Source organism: Myotis yumanensis, unplaced genomic scaffold, assembly GCF_028538775.1.
Source record: "Myotis yumanensis isolate MYYU_CA2020_CCGP unplaced genomic scaffold, mMyoYum1.0.hap1 SCAF_1, whole genome shotgun sequence".
NCBI lineage: Eukaryota > Metazoa > Chordata > Mammalia > Chiroptera > Vespertilionidae > Myotis > Myotis yumanensis.
This window is the reverse complement of record NW_027223752.1, coordinates 238,078,693-238,098,593: the sequence shown is the minus strand read 5'-3', so window position 1 is coordinate 238,098,593 and position 19,901 is coordinate 238,078,693. Positions and strand designations below refer to the sequence as shown.

At 60.9% G+C, this 19,901-nt stretch overlaps 1 protein-coding gene across 2 annotated transcripts in view; it reads left to right on the top strand.

Annotated features, from left to right (window-relative positions):
- The window catches only part of ABLIM2 (actin binding LIM protein family member 2), a 98,274-nt gene extending 84,475 nt beyond the window's left edge, over nt 1–13,799 (top strand). Inside the window, exons 19-22 of one of the 2 annotated variants that reach the window (XM_070399857.1) lie at nt 2,423–2,477; nt 3,772–3,779; nt 3,993–4,073; nt 12,196–13,799. In XM_070399857.1, coding sequence (XP_070255958.1) covers nt 2,423–2,477; nt 3,772–3,779; nt 3,993–4,073; nt 12,196–12,309 — 258 coding nt within the window. In that variant the 3' untranslated portion in view covers nt 12,310–13,799. The other variant, XM_070399849.1, reaches the window with a different exon arrangement.
- The last annotated feature ends 6,102 nt before the right edge of the window (nt 13,800–19,901 follow it).

Below are 19,901 nucleotides of genomic sequence, written 5' to 3'. Positions count from 1 at the left end.
GTGCGACTGAGGAACGCCTTCACCCATTGAAGAAGCCGATGTTTTCCGGCTGGAAAGCTGGACGGAGCATGTGCATCAGCACCAGACACCCCCTGTGGGGGGGTGGGGGGGAGGTGCCTGGGCAAGTGACGGACATTTCTGAGTCTTTCCGAGTGTGTCCTCACCTCTTAGGACTCCTGTGAGCACATCAGGGCTGTAAACTCTCATACGCTCTGCAGCGTGGTTCCCACACGAGGAGGTATTACAACAGCAAGTCCCTACCCCTCCTTACCTCCAGACCAGCGGCTGCTGCGTGGAGTGGCGGACGCCAACAGGACTCTAGGGAGGAAAGTGCATGGCCAGTGTGAATGGCCACCATTCCGCTCCTGCTTCTAGCAATCCTTGGAAAGTAAAACTGGAGTGAGATGTTTTGCAGCGCCGTGCATGCGCTGTGCGGTCTTGGGCAAGTTGCTTCACCTCTCTGAGCCGAGTCCATGAAATGGTAACAAAAATGCCTGCCTCCTGGGGTTGCCGCGGAGATTAGTGAATGCGGCTGTAAGGGCAGCTGACACAATCACACCAGGCAGGTGGGAGAGGGCAGCGATGGTGGCTTTTACCTCCGGTGATCCTCTGCTGAGGACGCGGGGAGCCCACCAGGGCAGCCGCTGGGGGTTCCCCTGGCCACGGAGCTCTCCTGCCAGGGAGGACGGGAAGACCCCAGGCCCAGCTGGCAGCTCTGGCTGACCCTCCTTTCCCTTCTGCCCCCGGGCGATGCCCCACCCTTCCTCCGGGGAGCCTGACAGAGCGCAGGAAGCTGGTTGTGGCCCCAGGAGGGGGTTCCAGCTGCCCCAGGTGGCCATGGCAAGCCAGCTTTGATGGCCTGTGGTGAGGGACACTGGCCACTAGAGGGCGGCCTTTCCCTTCCGTGTCCCAGAGGGGAGGTGGCAAGTGGCTGGCGGGTGTGCCCAGCTTTGTCCCAGGAGGAGGGTACCTAACCGGACAGGTGCACCTGGGGCGCTTGTCAGTGTCCTGAGAAAATGTCTCCAAAAAGCGTTCTTGCAACTCAGGAGACTCCCTCTGTCACGGAGAGTCCGTCACCGGGTGGGCGCAGAGCCCGGCGGGGGCTCCAGGGCCGGGGCAGGTCCGTCACCGGGTGAGCGCAGAGCCCGGCGGGGGCTCCAGGGCCGGGGCAGGTCCGTCACCGGGTGGGCACAGAGCCCGGAGGGGACTCCAGGGCCGGGGCAGGTCCGTCACCGGGTGGGCGCTGAGCCGGCGGGGGGCTCCAGGGCCGGGGCAGGTCCATCACCGGGTGGGCACAGAGCCCGGAGGGGACTCCAGGGCCGGGGCAGGTCCATCACCGGGTGGGCACAGAGCCCGGAGGGGACTCCAGGGCCGGGGCAGGTCCATCACCAGGTGGGCACAGAGCCCGGAGGGGACTCCAGGGCCGGGGCAGGTCCATCACCAGGTGGGCACAGAGCCCGGAGGGGACTCCAGGGCCGGGGCAGGTCCGTCACCGGGTGGGCGCAGAGCCCGGAGGGGACTCCAGGGCTGGAGGAGGTCGGCCAGCGAGGCAAGTACCAAAAGACTCAGTAATCAAGACCAACATGTTTTAATGCCATGGTTTTAAAAATCCAGATTAATGCAGACAAACCGGCGATGAACAAAATATCACACATTTACAGAGACCGGCTCCGGCCCTGCCCTTCACATGCTCTCCCCTCGCTGCCTCAGTTTCCCCTCTGGGCTGAAGGACTCGGGCCTGGCTGCCCTCTGAGGCCTTTGTGCCTCTCGCCAGGCGGTGGGGCCCTCACTCCCGCCTCCGCGTGAGGTAGGGCTGGAAGCCCCACCGCTCCCCGGCACCTGCAGGTCCCTCTCCTTTAGAATTGAACCCAGTTGAGAAGAGCTGTGCCAGCTGGGGGCGGGGAACCCCGCGGGCTCGGTGCCCCCAGCGGAACCTTCCGGGGTCTGCAGGGTGGCTTCTGCAGGTGGGCAGAGGGAGAGGATCCCACACATGAGTGGTGGAGGCAGTGAAATGCAGAGCGTGGGCAGGCGAGGGCGGCACCTGAGACGGGTGGTGGGGCTCGGTCCCGTGCAGCCGCTGTGTGGAGAGCTCGCGACATGCTGGGCTCTGTCCCAGCGGCTGTGCAGACACCGGCCACGGAGCCCTGGGGACGGCGGGGTCTGGAGGGGGCTGAGGTCCCAGGAACAGCTTCCACGCTGAGCCGCCCCCGGGTTGTGCCAGCTGCAGAGCTCAGGGGCCAGGCCCCGGGGCGTCCTTACGGCGGTTCGGCAGGAGCTGCCTGGACGGGCAGGGTTGGCACAGGCCGGGAGGCGACAGCGGCACCCCGGGGAGTGGGGGCCTCCATTGCAGCATCTGCAGGCTCGGTGATCCGACCCTCCCGCCCCGGCCTGCCTCCTGCTGCCCTCTCTCTTTCTCTTCCAGAACGCCAATCTGGCGCCTTGCGGAGCAGACCCGGATGCCAGCTGGGGCACGCGAGGTACACGGAGCGGGGACCCTAGGTCTCTGGCTGGGGCAGGGAGCACTAACACGGTCCCACAAACTTCGTTCTAACCGCCACCCCTCCCCCCCCGCCAGGCCGCCGGCAGGGGCGCCAAGCCTGGCGCAGTGAGGGGATCCCGGGTGCTCGCTGCCCGCCTCCCCCTGGAGGATCAGCTGACTCCGTTCTAACGTTGCCGAGGTGCTCTGCTCTCCCATCAGCCCCTGCGCTGACTTGTCTGTCACTCTGGTCACTTGGGGAGAGGGATCTGTGTGGGAACGACTGTCCCCTGTCAGGGCCAGCCCAGCCCAGCCTCCAGGGAAACCAGGGTCAGTGAGGGAGCAAGTCACAGGGAAAGGCCCCCAGCGACGGAGCTGGGCCACCCTCCCACCTCGCTCGCGTGGCCCTTTAGCCAGGCGGGCTGCCTGCAGGAGGTTGGCAGGGACCCTGGTCACGTGGCAGGTGCCTGGCGGAGGCTCTGCCCGCTAGGAGCCGGCCCTGGGCCTGCACGGGCCCGGCATTACCCCCTCGCCCTGTCACCCCGAGTGCGACGGGTTGGGGGGCTCACTCTCATGGGCGGGATGGCACTGCAGGGTGGAGATTGAGGTGTCGAAGCTGCTCCCTCCAAGTGGCTCTCCAGGTCCCTGGCTCACAGCTGGCATGTCTAGAATCCCACGGGTCGCGTTGAAAAATTCAGGGACCGGCCCCCCTCGCCTGGGCCCCTGCCAGGGACTCTCCCCGAGACAGGCCTGCGGCCGGGGTCCCAGTGTCTGCCTCTGTGGGTGCTGGGCGCTCACGGAGCCTCCACCCCCCAATCTCACTGCATAACAAGACTTTATAGTCCAGGGACGCCTCCCAGCACTATGTCCGGAACTCAGGAGCTTCCAGGAGGCACGAAAGCGTTAAGAAGAAAGAAAGTTAGAGGCTGGGGGCTTAGGCCCCGGGAGGCTGAGTCTCCACAACAAAACATCTACCCAGAAGGCCCACTCACGGGGTAAACTGAGGCAGGCAGCGTTCTCAGGCGGCTCGGCCCAGCAGGGGAGACAGTGCCGCAGGGACACAGCACCGCGTCCAGCTCCCAGTCTGGCTCAGCCTCCTGCCCGCCTCCGGCTCTTGGTTTCTCCCTGGGACGGGCAGCTCCCTCCTCCGCCTGTGGCTCCAGGGTCGCTGCTGCGGGGACAGGCCACACGGCCCAGCTGGCTGCAGGGCGGGGGTGGGGGGGATTGCTGCCACCTCTGGGATGGGTTCCTGCGCTTTCTCACCGGCCCTGTGGTCTCTGCTCTTTCTCTTACAGAATACAAGGTAAGGGGCCGCCGCCTCGCTGACCTCTGACCTCTTCCTGCCGCGCCTGCCCAGGTTAAAAGTTCCTTTTGTTGTGCTTTTCCTATGAGATGTGTGTCCCGTGCAGACGCAAGTATGTGCCTTCCTCCCCACCCCACCCAGCCCGCCGGGCCTGGCCCCTCTCTCGTCCCCGCGTGCGTGTCCGCTGAAGCCAGCCTGCCGCCTCCCCCACAGGTCTATCCCTATGACGCCCTCATCGTCACAAACCGGATCCGCGTGAAACTGCCCAAAGACGTGGACCGGACGAGACTGGAGGTGAGAGGGGCTCGGGGCGGGGGTCCTCCCACTGGGGGTCTGAGGAGCCTCCCCACACTCATCGCCCGAGTGTCCCCACCGGGGCGGGCGGGCAGGGCGGGCGGGGCGGGCACGGCGAGGGCTCGGAGCCCAGGACCCGCGCTGCTTCATGGCGGGACACGCGGGCTGGTCGGCTGCCCAGCAAAGGCGGCCGTCAGAGGCCCAGCTGTTTGTGGTCGGGCAGGAGCGCTGGGAGCAGCGCCTGACTCCGTCATACTGTGTGTCCCCCGAGGAGGGAGGGGGAACCGTCCCGGCCACAGCCTCCCGGGGTCTAGGATAGCACACTGACCGGGGGAGCAAGTACCATCGATCCTCGAACAGCGTGGGGAGGGGCACTGACCCCCAGCACAGTCGGAATCCGAGGGTAACGGTTGACCCCCCCAAAATGTGTCCAGGGGTTGGGTTCCAGGACCCCCAGCAGGCGCTCAAGCCCCTCCTATAAAATGGTGCAGAACAGCACACAGTCAGCCCGCGGCTCCGAGGGCTCCCGTCGAGGACTGAAGATCCTGCTTTGGGTCGATTGAGGGGGTTGGATCTGCGGATGCGCAGCCCAGGGATGCAGGGGCTGGCTGGTCGTTAATGAGAACGTCCTCAGAGCGCTGGGCCACGCAGCAAAAGCCCCTGGTCAAGGGTCCGCTTGCTGCTTAAAGGCCCGCAGGGGGCAGCACAGCGTAGGAACCGGTAATATCATTGCCTGGAAGAGCTGACTTTGCTGAGCACCTACTATGAGCCAGATCCAAAGGGGCCCCGTGCAGGACTTAACTTAGTCCTCACAGTCGCCCTGCAAAGGAATCAGCACCCGCACGGTGGGGTTCAGGCAATGGGGCTCACCGCCTGCACCGGGCAGGAATGTTCCGGTGCCTCTGCATGACGATTTCACTGGGTGTGAGGGGTCTGGAGATTCCTGAAAGCCCACCTGTGCCTAGGGCTGAGCACACAGTAGGTGCTGGGGGCATATGAAGCCTACTGTGTGTCCAGCCAGCACCAGACCCTGCCAGATTGCCGGCCCAGGCGGTGACTCGGGCAGCTGCCAGGAGGGGAGCGATGGGGCCATGGACGCTGCCACATCCCGGGCTGAGGAGGCAGCGCTGAGCTGGCCCTTAGAGGAGGGACAGGACTGTCAGCAGCAGAGAAGGGAGGACAGGGAAGGGTCTGCCAGGCCCCGGGGCCGGGAGCACTGGGCCCAGCCCCGGCAGCGCCTGGGACGGGAGGCACCCGGAGAGCAGTGTGCACAGAGCAGGCCGGAGCCCAGCGCCCCTCCCGCTTCGGGGCGCCCACCCCGTGGCCTCGAGCCGATCCCTGGCAGCCTCCGCCTGGCCCCTCTCTGCAGGGACGCACTGTGGCTCCTCGTTCATTGTGCGGTCTTGTCCCAGTACAATGTCCCTGCTATGAAAGGGGCTGCTGGCCAGAGCTGGGGTCAGGAGCCGCCTGGAGGGCTCCTAACTGGTGTGGCTGTCCCCCTGGGGGCGGGCCTGGGCGGTCACTCTCCACAGAGGGGCTCAGAGCTCAGCAAGCTGCCCCCGGGGGGGGGGGGGCGAGCCGGCTCGGCTGGCTTCTTCCTCTTGGGACTGGGGTCACTTTAATGCCTCCCCTCCCACGCCCTTGCACTACAGTACGGAATGACAGTGCAGAACACCAGGCCGTTAACGCGTGCGAACATTCCACTTCAAAAACTGCGGCCTAGTGGATAGAGCGTCAGCCCTCGGACCGAAGGGTCCCGGGTTCGATTCCAGCCAAGGGCACGTTCCTCAGTTGCAGGCTCCATCCCCTGGTTGGGGCTCCTGTGGGAGGCAACCAATCGATGTGTCTCCTCTCTCTCACATCGATGTTTCTCTCTCTCTGGCTCCCCCCGCCTTCCACTCTCTCTAAAAACTAACAGAAAAATATCCTCGGTGAGGATTAACAACAAAAACAAAAACTCTGAGGACAGGAGAATGGGTTTCATCACAGACCTGCGAGCTCCTCGCCCCCCCCCCCCGCCGCCGCCCCCCCCCCCCCCCCCCCCCCCCCCCGCCTCAGCTGAGCCAGCAGGCACATTGGAAAGTCCCCCCCGGGGCCACCCCGCAGTCCTCGGGGCTTGGAGCTGGGATGCGGCCAGAGGGGCTCGGGGCGGCCTGGTACCCCAGGAGAGGAGGGATCCTGGTGTTTTCATTTCAGAGGGAGCTTTGTTTTTAGTATAAAAACAATTCCTCACGCTTGTAAAACTCCAGAAAAAGACAAAGAATGTAAGCATCCCCCAGGGTCCCCACCGGCTACCCCCTCCCGGCCCAGCGTCGCTTCCCCTGCCCACCACCACATTATGGAAGGATGTCTTTTTTTTTTTTTTAAGATTTTTTTATTGGTTTTTAGAGAGAGAAGAAGGGAGAACGAGAGAGAGAGAGAGAGAGAGAGAGAGAGAGAGAGAGAGAGAAACATCTGTTAACATAAGAAACATTCGAGCCTGGGAAGAAATGTTGTGAGTTTCTTTGAGCCACAATGTCAGCAGGTGCCGGGGAGCAGTTGCCGGGGAGCAGCGACTCGGTGGATTGGTACAGTGCTCCGGAGAACGGCCGTTTCCACCTGTTCAGACATTAGAGTCAGAGGAGGAGCCGCGGGTGGTTACAGGAAATCCGAGGTGACGGACCAGAGAGGCGGGGAAACCTCTGGGATTGGATAGAGTGAAATGATAGACACGTGCCGATTGTAGGATAACAATGACAATGAGGGAATTGTGGTCTGGGTCCTGGTGCATTGGTTGTGCCCTGAGGGACCTGGAAGAAGGGAAGTTACACCACCTTGACATTCCCAAGGTGTGTTATCATAGATGCAAAAAAAAAAAAGGCTCAGTTAAGGTCAGAGATGATCTTTGTCTGTGAAGATCCGGCCCAGGACTGGACTACCCACCATGAACTGCTTTTAGTGAAAGCTTTCATTTCAGACCATCCATTGTGTTGGGGTTATTTGAGGTCTCTGAGTTTGCAAGACTGCCATGCAGGCCTCCCCTGAGCTTGTCAGGTTAGCATGTGGCCCCTTTTCTTTCTTTCTTTTGTTAAAAAAATACATATTTTTTTATTGATTTCAGAGAGGAAGAGAGAGGGAAAGAGAGAGAAACATCAATGGTGAGAGAAAATCATTGATCGACTGCCTCCTGCACGCCCCCCCACTGGGGGTCGAGCCCACAATCCGGGCATGTGCCCCGACCGGAATCAAACCTGGGACCCTTCAGTCCACAGGCCGATGCTCTATCCACTGAGACAAACCGGCTAGGGTGGCCTGTGGCCCCTTTTCATCCTCACATCGAAGTGAGAGAGAAATGACGATCGGCTGCCTCCTGCACGCCCCTACTCGAAACCTGGGCTTGTGCCCTGACCGGGAATGGAACCAGCAACCTTTCGGTGGGTGGGAGGATGCCCAACCAACCGAGCCACAGCGGCCAGGGCTGGAGGGTCACCTTTCCTCGGTCAGCTGGTTGCAGATGTGAGCCATGTCTGCTGCAGGCCTCCCAGCAGCCCCGAGGCGAGGTTTGCTGGCAGCTGGGCGCCAAGGCCTGGCCAGACTCACATAGTGTGTGGCCGTGCGGACAGGAAAGGGTGCTGTGGGACAGGCGCTTCTTGTCTGCCAGGGGCGGGGGGCCGTGTCCCTGTGAGTCACTCCAGTGGGTCCTCCTTGGTTCAGCAGCCCAGACCTTCCTTCCTGAGTGCCGGGCAGCGCGGGGCTGAGTGCTGGGCAGGGCAGGGCAGGGCAGGGCAGGGCTGACCCGGGAGGGGAGAGGCGGCTCACAGCGCTGCCCTGTGCTTTCCTGGCGGGGACGGGGCTGACTGACCGCACAGGGGGTTCACTAGAGCGGTAGGAACCCAAGCTGTGGAATGTGCCTGAGAAAGAAGGCCCGGCAGCTATAGAAGAGCCTGCTTTGTTTGAACTCACCCTACCGGTCCGATGAGACCCTGGTAGATGATGGGGATGCACAGACAGGGTCCTGAGGGATGGGCCTGCGCCAGCACCCAGGGCTCTAGGGGCCTGAGAGGGCTGCAGGGATTGAGCGCCGAGGGACACGGCACAGCAGGGCTCGAGGGCCTGGTTGGCTGAGGCAATCCTGGAGGGGCCCCTGGAGGAGGGGACCTTTGCACGGGGATCTATAGGACGAGGAGGAGCCACTGTGTGGAGTGGGGGAAAGTGCATGGCAGGCCCTGGGGTGGCAAAGAGCCTGGCATGTTCCAGAAGCCAGAGGTGGCAGAGGGCTGGCACAGCGCCGTGCGTTCCCCGTGGCTGCCACTAACATTCCTGTACTGAGCGCTGGCTGGGGGCCAGAGGTTAAGTCGTTACCGGGTGGTATTTCCAGGAAACCTTTGCCACTTGTTCCAGGTCACAAAGTTAAGTCAGAGATTCACTTCTCCGGTCACAGGGTGTCCCCCCTGCAAAGCCTTCCGGGTCTTCCCTGGTCCCTCAACCCGCAGTGGACTTGCCTGCTTTCTGACCCCCTCCACCCCCCAGCTGGGAGCTCTGTGGGGTCGGGGGGCCTGGTCTGCTAGGGTCAGTGTCCCCGGACCTGCTCCACAGGTGAAGGGAGGAGAGAGCGGAGCAAGCGTGGGTCACAGCCCTCCCGTGCCCTGCAGTCCTCCTCCAAGCCGCTGCGTGCCTCCGAGCACCCCACCTGTCCCTGGGCACAGGGGTGCCCTGTTCCTCTCCTCCCTGGGGACCATGGCCCAGGGCAAGTTCAGCGGCGGTTGGAGCTGCTCCCGCTGTTAAATATTAGGTGTGAGACCCAGCCATTGCAGAAAAGTTAGTTACGTAAACTTGGGCGGAGTCAATTGTATTTAAAGCAAAGGTACAAATACTCAAAACTCACCCCCCCCCCTCCTTTACGTCTTCACCGCCTCTGCTGTGGATGCGACTGCACCGTCCTGTCTGTGTGTGGAACGTTCTGTAACCCAGGACCAGGGGCCTCTTCTCCAACTCTGACGCAGAGGGCTCTGGGAGCCTGGGGCGGGGCTGGCATACCCCAGGTCTGAGGAGTGAGGGGGAGTTGCCTGGCAGGTGAGGAGGGGCTGGCGGGCCAAGCAGAGAAGAATGGGTCACAGCGCCCACCTGCTCATACCCACCTCCGCCTCTGTGTCCTGAGCTGCCCCTCCCACTGGCTGTTTTCAGAGATCACAATTGCGCTCCAGTCCCTCAGTGCAGCTGCGTGGGGGTGGAGCCAGGTGCAAGGGGGCGGGGCCCGCTTCAGGGGGTGGAGCGAGCTGCACAGGGGCGGAGCCAAGATGGGAATCCTGGGCTGTGTGGTCCTGGGTTGGAGGTCTTTGCAGGACACTGCCCTGGAGGGTCACCTGTAGGCAGACTCCCCAGCAGAGCCTGCAGGCCATGCCATGGGGGCCGGTGCACCCCGGGAGTGGGCTGTCCCAGAATGAGGCTGACCAGCCCCTCTGCAAAGGCACCACGCCCTGGGCTTCCTTCCTGCCGGCTCAGGAAGGCGCTGGGCTGTGCCTGGCCTTGGTGAGTACCAGGGGGTGAGAGGGTAGGGCTGCCCTCCTCCTGGGGAGCCTTCAGGGGTCAGGGGTCAGGAGTCATCTGTGTCCTGCTGCTACAGCGAGCATATGGGGCGGCGACAAGAGCCCTGGATGGAGCAGGGGTGACTCTGCCTCGTGACCGTGAGCGAGTTTATCTTGAGCCAGTTTCCCAGCAGCCACGAGCAGGGCCCCTCACCCCTCCCAGCTGGAGGCAGGGCACCCGGCCAGGTGAGGCGGACACTGGACCACAGAGCCGGAGCCGGAGGGGGGAACAGGTCCCGGCCGACAGGTCCCTCCTCACTGACCCTCCCCAGCGCACAGCCCGCAGGCCCAGCTCTGTCCTTACAGATGAGGGGCCAGGACCAGGCCAGGGCGGGCTCCTGCTGGCCCGGGACTTGATCTTAGCCCAACGGCCCCAAACCTCGCTTCCCTCGGCTGCTCTGGGAGGCGTGTGCAAACACAGGCTCCCAGGCCTGTACCACTGAGCCTGTTCTGGTAGGTTTCAGGGCCTCATGATTCTCAGATGTGACCAGCACCCCGTCATTGTGACCGGCCTGCAGGGCTGCCAACTCAGCAGGGACCCCCTGCAGCGCCCTCCCTCCCTGCGGGCCCCACCTGCCTTCCCTGCTGTGGAGTGGCTCCTGCAGGTGGAGGCAGGTGGGGGCAGGTGGGGGAGCACCCCCATCGGCAGGGTAAGGATCACTAAGGGTCCCGCTGGCCCTGGCTCGCCAGCCCACCCCTGAGCGGGCGCCATAGACCCCCCGGGGCAGGAAAGGGGGGCACCTCCGCCTCTCCGAGGCCTGGCCCTGCTTCCTGAGCTGCCCCTCCCACGGCTGTTCTCAGGCGCCAGGACAGAGGCCTTGCTCTTGTTCATCCGTGTGAACCGCCCCCAGCGGCACCCAGGGCCGGGGTCTCTGCGTCGCACACACCCAGTGGGTACTTGCTGAGCCCGTGGGAACCATGCTCCTTTCTCTCGCCCTTTCATGTCTCCACTGTCCCCGGGGGGACTGTGATGAGGCCGGGACACGGCGCTGCTGTCTGCAATGACAGTGCCCATCTCTGTGGGCGGGGCGGCTTCCTCCGCCTCCAGGAAGCCCCACCACGGCACCCTGCCCGGCAGCTCGGGATCCATCTTCCTGCTGCTCCTTCAAGTTCGCAGCAGCAGGCCCATGGCCCCTTCCGGCAGAGACCGAGACTAGCCTGCTGGGCGCGTATGTGCCTGGGCGTCTCCGTGTGTATTCCTGTGTGTGTCTCTGTGTATGTCCATGTAGGTGTGTGTCTGTGTCTATTTGTGTGTCTGTGGCTGTGTGTCTGTGACTGTGTGTGACTGTATGTGTGGCTGTGTGTGTGTGTGTGTCTGTGGCTGTGTGTCTGTGACTGTGTGTGACTGTATGTGTGGCTGTGTGTGTGTGTCTGTGGCTGTGTGTGTGTCTCTGTGACTGTGTGTATGTGTATGCTCTGTGACTGTGTGTGTGTCTCTGTGACTGTGTCTGTGACTGTGTGTGTGATTGTGTGTGTGTCTCTGTGACTGTGTGTGTGTCTCTGTGACTGTGTGTGTGTGTGTGCTCTGTGACTGTGTGTATGTGTGTGCTCTGTGACTGTGTGTGTGTCTCTGTGACTGTGTGTGATTGTGTGTGTGTGTCTGTGACTGTGTGTGTGTCTGTGACTGTGTGTGTGTCTCTATGACTGTGTGTCTGTGACTGTGTGTGACTGTATGTGTGGCTGTGTGTGTGTGTCTGTGGCTGTGTGTGTGTCTCTGTGACTGTGTGTGTGTCTGTGACTGTCTGTGACTGTGTGTGTCTCTGTGACTGTGTGTGATTGTGTGTGTGTGTCTGTGACTGTGTGTGTGTCTGTGACTGTGTGTGTCTCTGTGACTGTGTGTGTGTCTCTATGACTGTGTGTCTATGACTGTGTGTGTGTCTGTGACTGTGTATGTGTCTGTGACTGTGTGTGTGTCTGTGACTGTGTGTGTGACTATGACTGTGTGTGTGTCTGTGACTGTGTGTGTGTCTCTGTGACTGTGTCTGTGACTGTGTGTGTGATTGTGTGTGTGTGTCTGTGACTGTGTGAGTGACTGTGTGTGTGATTGTGTGTGTATCTCTGTGGCTGTGTGTGTCTCTGTGAGTGTGTGTGTGTGTGTGTGCACTGAGAACTCTGGGCTCAAATTCGATTAGGAAGGACTTTTGTGACTCAGGACGCAGAGGCTGGGGGACAGGGAGGGTTCAAAATCAGGTCCGGGCTTCGTTGCTCGCTCTCCACGCCTCGGCCTCCTTGTCTGTGAAATGGGCCACAGTAAACCCTCTGCCCCTCCTCGGACGGCACCGTGAGCCTGTGCGCTAGTCCCTGGCCCAGCTGCTTCGGGGCCGGAGGGCGTCCCAGTCCCCGTGCGCTGTGACCCAGGCTCCCAGTGGGAGCTGCGTGACCGAGTCTCTTTCCTCTGGGCTCCCAGCAGCAGGGTGGGCGAGACAGGGAGGCAGGGGGACCCGGGACCGAGGCCCACGCAGCCGAGGGGGGCCCCATGCGCAGCAGCCCTGCCTCTGGCGGCCCCACCCCTGCGTGCTGAGGTGCTCACGCTCCCCTGGGTTTCCTTTTCTTTGAAGAGACACCTGTCGCCCGCGGAGTTCCAGGAGGTGTTCGGGATGAGCGTGGAGGAGTTCGACCGCCTGGCGCTCTGGAAGAGGAACGACCTCAAGAAGAAGGCCCTGCTGTTCTGAGGCCGCACCCACCCCGCGCCGAGGCCGCCCGCAGAGCCGGCTCCGCGGCACCACGCACACCCTCCCGTTGCGCTGCCTCTGGCTCCTCTGTGCCCACAGGGCGGGCGGGCGCCTGGGCGGGCCGGGGGCCGAGGGTGGGGCGGGAGCAGGTCCCACAGCGCCGCGTGCACCTGAGATCCTGCCTGTAGTTTAGGGCCCTGGCGCCTGGCTTTGCACCGCCCCTTCCCCGCTGTGCTGGGCACCAGCGAGATGCTGCAGAGTGGCTGTCCCCGGGGAGGGAGGGGCATTTAGACAGCAGCCCGCCCTCCCCGCCCTGGGGGCACAGAGGGGACCAGGACCTGGGATCTGAGGGGGCTTGTCAGGGACAGGCCCGGACACCATCACAGGGCTCCAGTGTCCGCTGGCCCCGGAGGGCACTGGCTCGTGCCCACAGCCCGGGGGCCCAGGGCGGTGCCAAGTGTGGGGTGAAAAGTGTTGCCGCTGGTGGTGGCACAGGGCCCTCCTCCGGGCCCTCGCGCACGCGGTTCTCCCACGTCACCCCGATGCCTAAAGGAGATCTCTAAAGTAACACAAAGTTTTATTTTACTAAGAAGCGTAGCCTGCGGGCCCTGAGGCGACATATATGGAGAGTTTAGTTTGCAGCCCCCTGGGGGCTCCAGCCTCAGCCCCGCCCCTCCGCGCTGTGTGGTCTCCGTCCTCCGTGTCCCTAGTACATGGACTCCTCGTCTGTTTTCTTTTTGCTTCTCTTTCTTTCGTGCCTGTCACACGGGTCCCCCGAAAGGCAGAGCCCCCCCGCCCCCCCAGTGCTGTGTGTACGTGCGTGTGAAGTCAGCGTCCAGCGATGTCCTCGCTGTTATTCTCCACGTCTTGGGGCGGATCCACCTCCCCGCCGGCCAGGGCCCCGGGATAGGACTTCCGTGGACTCGGCCCGACGCCCGGTGTGGCTTTTTGGTGACGTGGGCAGCGGCACCCCACCTCCCCACAGTGGAACACGCACCTGTGGCCCGGAGCCATGCCTCATGGGTGGTCCTGACGGGGACACCGGCCCTCGGCGCAGAGGCTGTGACACTGTCCGATCGGCCGGTTGGCAGAGCCTGGGCAGAGGCCTGCGGTCGCGCTGAGAGGCGCGGCTGTCACCAGGGGTGGGGTGGGCGCAGTCCCTGTCACCGAGTTTGTGAAGTGCCTAGAGAGGCCTGTGGGAACCAGCAAGGCGTCGCCCGCGTCCGTTCCCGGCGTCCTGTGGAGCCGCATCCCCGTGTGTCCTGGCCGTCCCGCCCGTGAGTCAGCCTCGCTCAGCTTCCTCCCAGCCCCACACACGCCAGGCTGTGGTGCCCGGCTCTGCGCCAGCCCGGCCGGCCAGGGAAGGGAAATTCTAGCACCTAACGCGCTTCCGTCCACTTAGCGAGCTGAGCCCGAGCGACTGGAAATCCCCGTCTCATCCATGCGATGTGGGGCCCGGGAACCTGGGAAATAAAGGACGGTGTGTTCTACCTGTGAGAGTGCCAAGCGCTTCTTAGAAACGTGGGCCCTTCCTCTTGGGCCGGGTCCTTCTCTGATGGTGCGTGGAGGGTCGCCCCGAGAGCTGGCACTGGGCGTGGGCATAGCGTGAGGGATGCCATTAGGGGCCGGACCAGAGGGAGGGATGGGGGGAGGCCACAGGCCTGGGACCCCTGCTTGCTCCAGGGCGTGGCTCGGCTAGGCTCTAGGTGACTTTTTTTTTTAATATATGTTTATTGATTTCAGAGAGGGAAGGAGAAGGGGAGGGAGAGAGAGAAACATCAATGATGACAGAGAATCATGGATCGGCTGCCTCCTGCACGCCCCCCACTGGGGATCAAGCCAGCAACCTGGCATGTGCCCTGACAGGAATCAAACCCAGGACCCTTCAGTCCGCAGGCCGACGCTCTATCCACTGAGCCATCCCGGCCAGGGTTAGAGTGACATTTGAAAACATCCACAGGATCATGCCAGGCTCCCAGTGGCTACCCTCTACAGCCCCACTCGCCACCCCACCACGTGGGGTCCTGGTGTCTGTCCCTCCTGTCACGGCCATGCTGCTTGTCTCTCTCTCTCTCTTTTTTTAAATATATTTTATTGATTTTTACAGAGAGGAGGGGAGAGGGATAGAGAGTTAGAAACATCGATGAGAGAGAAACATCGATCAGCTCCACTGGGGATGTGCCCGCAACCAACGTACATGCTCTTGACTGGAATCAAACCTGGGACCCTTCAGTCCGCAGGCCGACGCTCCATCCACTGAGCCAAACCGGTTAGGGCTGCTTGTCTCTTCACACCTGCCAGGTGCCACCAGGTTCTTCTTTATCTGGTCATTGACGCTGCCCTCTCCCGGCAGCACACCCGGGAGGCTCCCGGTCCCAGGCCAGGGCCCTGCCCTGGGGATGCCGCTGGGGTCGTTGATGGTGGACACTGCTCGCTCCAAGGCTTCTCAAGGCCTCGGTGCTTCCAGAACAGCTCGGCCCGAGGACGCCCTGTGATGATGGGACCTCTGTACCCATGCTGTCCAAAACGGTAGCACACGTGTGGCCGTGTGACTGGGGAGCTAGGGTGTACATGTCCATGTTTCAGGAGCCAATGTGGCTAACACTGCAGGTTAGACGGTGTGGCTGCCCTGCCCTGGGCCCTGGCGCCCCCAGGAGCCCTGGGATCTCCGTGCCGTCCAGCCACGAGTGTGCCCTGGGTGCCCGGGATACGAGGTCAGTTTAGAGCGCTGGTGCCCAGCGCCTGTCTGTGCCCAGCACTGCCCTGGGTGTGGAGGCGCCAGGCACAGTCCCTGCTCCAGAGCGCGGGGTGCTCGGAGTCCCGCTTGCCCCGGTGCTAAGGGCCTGCACCAGCCACATCTGGCTCCGTTCTGCACGCCAACCTTTGCGTCTACCAATGGCACCCACCTTCCCGAATCGTCCCCAGCCTGGGGTGTCAGGAACCCCAGGGCAGATGGGCAGGGAGGTGTCAGAGCCTGCAGCCTCCTTTCTGGACCCTTCTCCCCCGGGGGCTGTACGTTCCAAGCTACTTAAATCCCAACCCAAACCCCAGAGTTCACTGCGGTGGAGGGAGAGGGTGTGTGTGACAAACCAGCAAGTCCTGGGCTCAGAAGTGACTCGTGCCACCTTCAGGCGGCCTGTTGGCCAGAACTTGTCCCGTGGCCCCACCCGACTGCAAAGGGGCCTGGGAAACGCAGGCACCGGTGTGGCGGAGGGGAGAAGGCCCACGCTGTTGGTGAGCAGTGCTTTTCCCAAGGGTATTTTTCCCACTGATGTTCAGAGAGAGTGAAAGGGAGGAGAGAAAGAGAAACATCCATGCGAGAGCAGAGCATCCATTAGCTGCCTCCTGCACGCCCCCCGCCAGGGATCCAGCCCAAATCGGACCAGCAACATTTTGGTTGACGCCCAAGCAACTGAGCCACACTGGCCAGGGCCCACCCATGCTTTATCAGCGGTTCTCAACCTGTGGGTCGCCACCCCTTTGGCGGTCGAACGACCCCTTCCCAGGGGTCGCCTAAGACCATCCTGCATATCAGATATTTACATGACGATTCATCAGAGTAGCAACATGACAGTTATGAAGTAGCAACGAAAATAATTTTATGGTTGGGGCACAACATGAGGAACTGTATTTAAAGGGCCAGAAGGTTGAGAACCGCTGCTGTGAGACAATAAACCTCAGTTGTTCAAGCCGCTGGGTTTGGGGGCCTTGGTTACATAGCAACAGGTGACTGCAGCAGGTACGTGGGCTTTCATCGCATCGGTGAGCTGACGTCCCATCCCAAACCGGACCTGGATTTCCCACAGACGCCCAAGCAGCTGACCTCTGCCCCCCTGAGCCCCCGAATCCAGGAAGACTTCAGGGTGTGTCGTGGAGGGCAGCTCACCTGGGCCTAGACACAGCTTGTTATTTATTTTTTTCTAAAGAGAAATGTCACTGGGAGAGTCGGGGAGGAGGTCTCAGGGCACTAAGCCATCCCCTTCCCTTTCACAGTGTCCGACGAGGTCAGGAGTCCCCCCCAGAATGTGCCGGTCCAACTCTTAGATCACTAAACCCTGATTTATTTCCCATCGAACGAACACGGCATTGGAAAGACTGGGGCCAGGAGGGACTGGGCTTACGTTCTGACGTTACAAAGACGTCTCCGAATTTCAGTTCCCACGCGGAAAAGCGTCCTCATCACTGGGACACCTGCCGGGCTGGCTCCCTGGTGGATGCAAGCCCACGTCGGACACGGTGGAGGAAGGAGCAGCGGGCGGGGTTATTCATTCACAGACTCTGTGGGATGCCTACACTCGTCAGGTAGGAATTCTGGAAGTCACAGGGAAGTGGACTAACGGGGCCTAAACAAAGAAAGCACTTGGTTTTTTAAGTCAGAATCTCTCTGATTCCGACGGTGCTCTCGGTTACGAGATGGCGGCTCCAGCTCCGGACATCACGTGTGCGTTCCCGGGAGGAATCCCTGGGGCTGAGCAAAGGCAGGGTCAGCTGCATCTGTTCCCTTCCCCAGAGAGCAGCGTCTTCGGCGAGGTGTGCTGGTCCGTCTCCAGCTCCTGGCGGCCTGGGGGTGGGAGGAAGGAGAAGAGTCCCGACCCGCAGCAGCTGCCAATTTCTGTGGTGTCAACGCTCCTGCCGCCCCTGATTTCAAACATGACTCTGGTGGCTGTGTTCCCGGGAGGAGGCCCCCGCAGCACCCCATCACGGAGCTTTTCCATCATGCAGTTACCGCGGATGCAGAATTCTTCAAAGCAGATCGTTATAAGCTGCGGTGAAATAATTAGGAAGTCGTTCTGAGTATTCTCTTTGCTTTTAATATAATTTTTCATTGTAAGTTTGTATAACTTAATTGTTAAGTAATGACCGACTGTGTTGAACAACTGACTTGCAAAATTCCTGAACAATAAACACTCAGCTCTTTGTGGTCTGGGCCAAATGGGCCCCAGGGCACCGCGGCCAGAAGCCTTTCAGCGACTCCCACTCTGTGTCCCTGGCCAGGACCGTGTCACATGACCACCTCCGGCTCCAGGGGAAGCTGGGAAGCCAGAAGCTCTTTGGGTCTCTATAGGGAACACGGCCAGGGAAAGCGGGCTGGGGAGGAGAGAAGGGCCAGCCACCCACCAATGGCCCCACAACAAAACGGTGCCGGGCTTTTGGAGGCCAGTGATGAGCCGGACAGACTCCATTTCCACTCTCATGGGGCTTTCATGCTAGGGGCCAGAGAAAGATTTAATTACTTTATTTTATTTATGTATTTACTAGAGGGCCGGTGCACAGAAATTTGTGCACTCAGGGGCGGGGGGAGGGGGGTCCCCCAGCCCGGCCTGTGCCCTCTCGCAGCCTGGGACCCCTCGGGAGATAACGACCTGCTGGCTTAGGCCTGCTCCCGGGTGGCAGAGGGCAGGCCCAATCCATAAGTGCAGCCCCTGGTCAGGCTCAGACCAGGGCCGATTGGGGAGTTGGGGTGCTGCCTCCTGTCATGCACAGAGCAGGGCGGATCAGGGGGTTGGGGCGCTGCACCCTGTCACACTCAGGGCAGGGCCGATGGGGAGGTTATGGCTCTACCATGTCACACACAGAGCAGGGCCCATGGGGGCGGTGGGGGGCTGGGGGGGTTGGGGCGCCGCACCCTGTCACACACAGAGCAGGGCCGATCAGGGGATTGGGGAGTTCCCCCCTATCAGGCACAGAGCAGGGCTGATCAGGGGGTTGGGGCGCCTTCCCCTGTCACAAACAGAGCAGGGCGGATAGGGAGGTTGTGGCCCCGCCCCCTGTCACACACAGAGCTGCAGGGCGATCAGGAGGTTTGGGCGCTGCCCCCTGTCACGCTGATCCCGGTGCCAGGAGGCATATTACCCTTTTACTATATAGGATAGAGGCCTGGTGCACGGGTGGGGGCTGGCTGGTTTGCCCTGAAGGGTGTCCTGGATCAGGGTGGGGGTCCCCACTGGGGTGCCTGGCCAGTCTGGGTGAGGGGCTAAGGGCTGTTTTCCGGGTGGCGAGTGACTGGAGCTCCCAACTGCTCCTTGTTTTCTTTTTTTTTTTTATTCTGGGCCAGCTTTAGCTCTGAGGCCTTGCTGCTGAAAACATTGATACAAAGTTTCGGTCTGGCTGGGTTTCAGTCGGCTGGTTTCTGGGGTTTTGTTTACCTTCTTATTTGCAACATAGTACATAGTTGCTTAGAGTTGCAACTGAGAGGCTGGCAAGTGAGGCGGGGAACGTTGGAGTCCGCAGCAAGCAAACCTCATGCTCGCTTCAGTGCCTGGCTGCCGGCCGCCATCTTGGCTGACAGTTAATTTGCATATACTTACTGATTAGCCAATGAAAAGGGTAGCGGTCGTACACTAATTACCATGTTTCTCTTTTATTAGTGTAGATTTATCCTCACTGGAAGATATTTTCCCATTGATTTTTTAGAGGAAGTGGAAGAGAGAGGGAAAGACAGAAATACTGATGTAAGTGAAACACATTGATTGGTTGCCTCCTGCACACACCCTTACCAGGGCCCAGGCCAGGGAGGAACCTGCAACCGAGGTACATGCCCTTGACTGGAACCGAACCCAGGATCCTTCAGTCTGCAGGCCGACACTCTATCCACTGAGCCAAACTGGCTAGGGAGAAAAGAGAGATATTTTAAACAAGTAAGTATGATTGTGACAACATTGCCAGAAAAAAGTCCAGGGTGCTATGAATGTATGTAATGGAGAGGGGACCTAGGTTGTTGTATTCATTTTTTTTATTGTTTCATGACAAACAACCACAAACATAGCAGCTGAAAACATATATTTTTATTGATTTCAGAGAGGAAGGGAAAGGGAGAGAGAGATAGAAACCTCAATGATGAGAGAGAATCATTGATTGACTGCCTCCTGCACACCCCCCTACTGGGGATCAAGCCCACAACCCAGGCATGTGCCCTGACCAGGAATCAAACCTGGACCCTTCAGTCCACAGGCCAACGCTCTATCCACTGAGCCAAGCCGACCAGGGCAATGCACTCATGTCTTAACTCAATTTCTGGGAGTCGGCATTTGATCCCCCAGCACCGCATGCATGAGTGCAGGTGGAGCCTGGGACAGCTTCTAGCCTAGTGGTTCTCAACCTTCCTAATGCCGCGACCCTTTAATACAGTTCCTCATGTGTGGTGACCGCCAATTTCATTGTTACAAATTGAACATAATGAAAGCATAGTGATTAATCACAAAAACAATATGTAATTATATATGTGTTTTCCGATGGTCTTAGACGACCCCTGTGAAAGGGTCGTTCGACCCCCCAAAGGGGTCACGACCCACAGGTTGAGAACCGCTGTTCTAGCCAATCAGTGTGGCAGAGGCAATGGGGTGTCACTCCCATGGTCAGGTTACATTACTAAGAATTCATCCTACACACTAGGCAGAGAGCTTCTACTTACATCCTTTGAAGCACTACCTCCACACTGTGAGGCTCTGTAGCCCCGGAGAACAGCCTCCGTCCGGCCCACAGCCCCTCGGAAGTGAAATCTGGCACCAACCCGAGTGAGCTTGGAAGTGGACCTGACCCAGTCACGGCTCCAGGTGAGGACGCGGCTGCCGAACCGCTCAGGGATGCCTGCT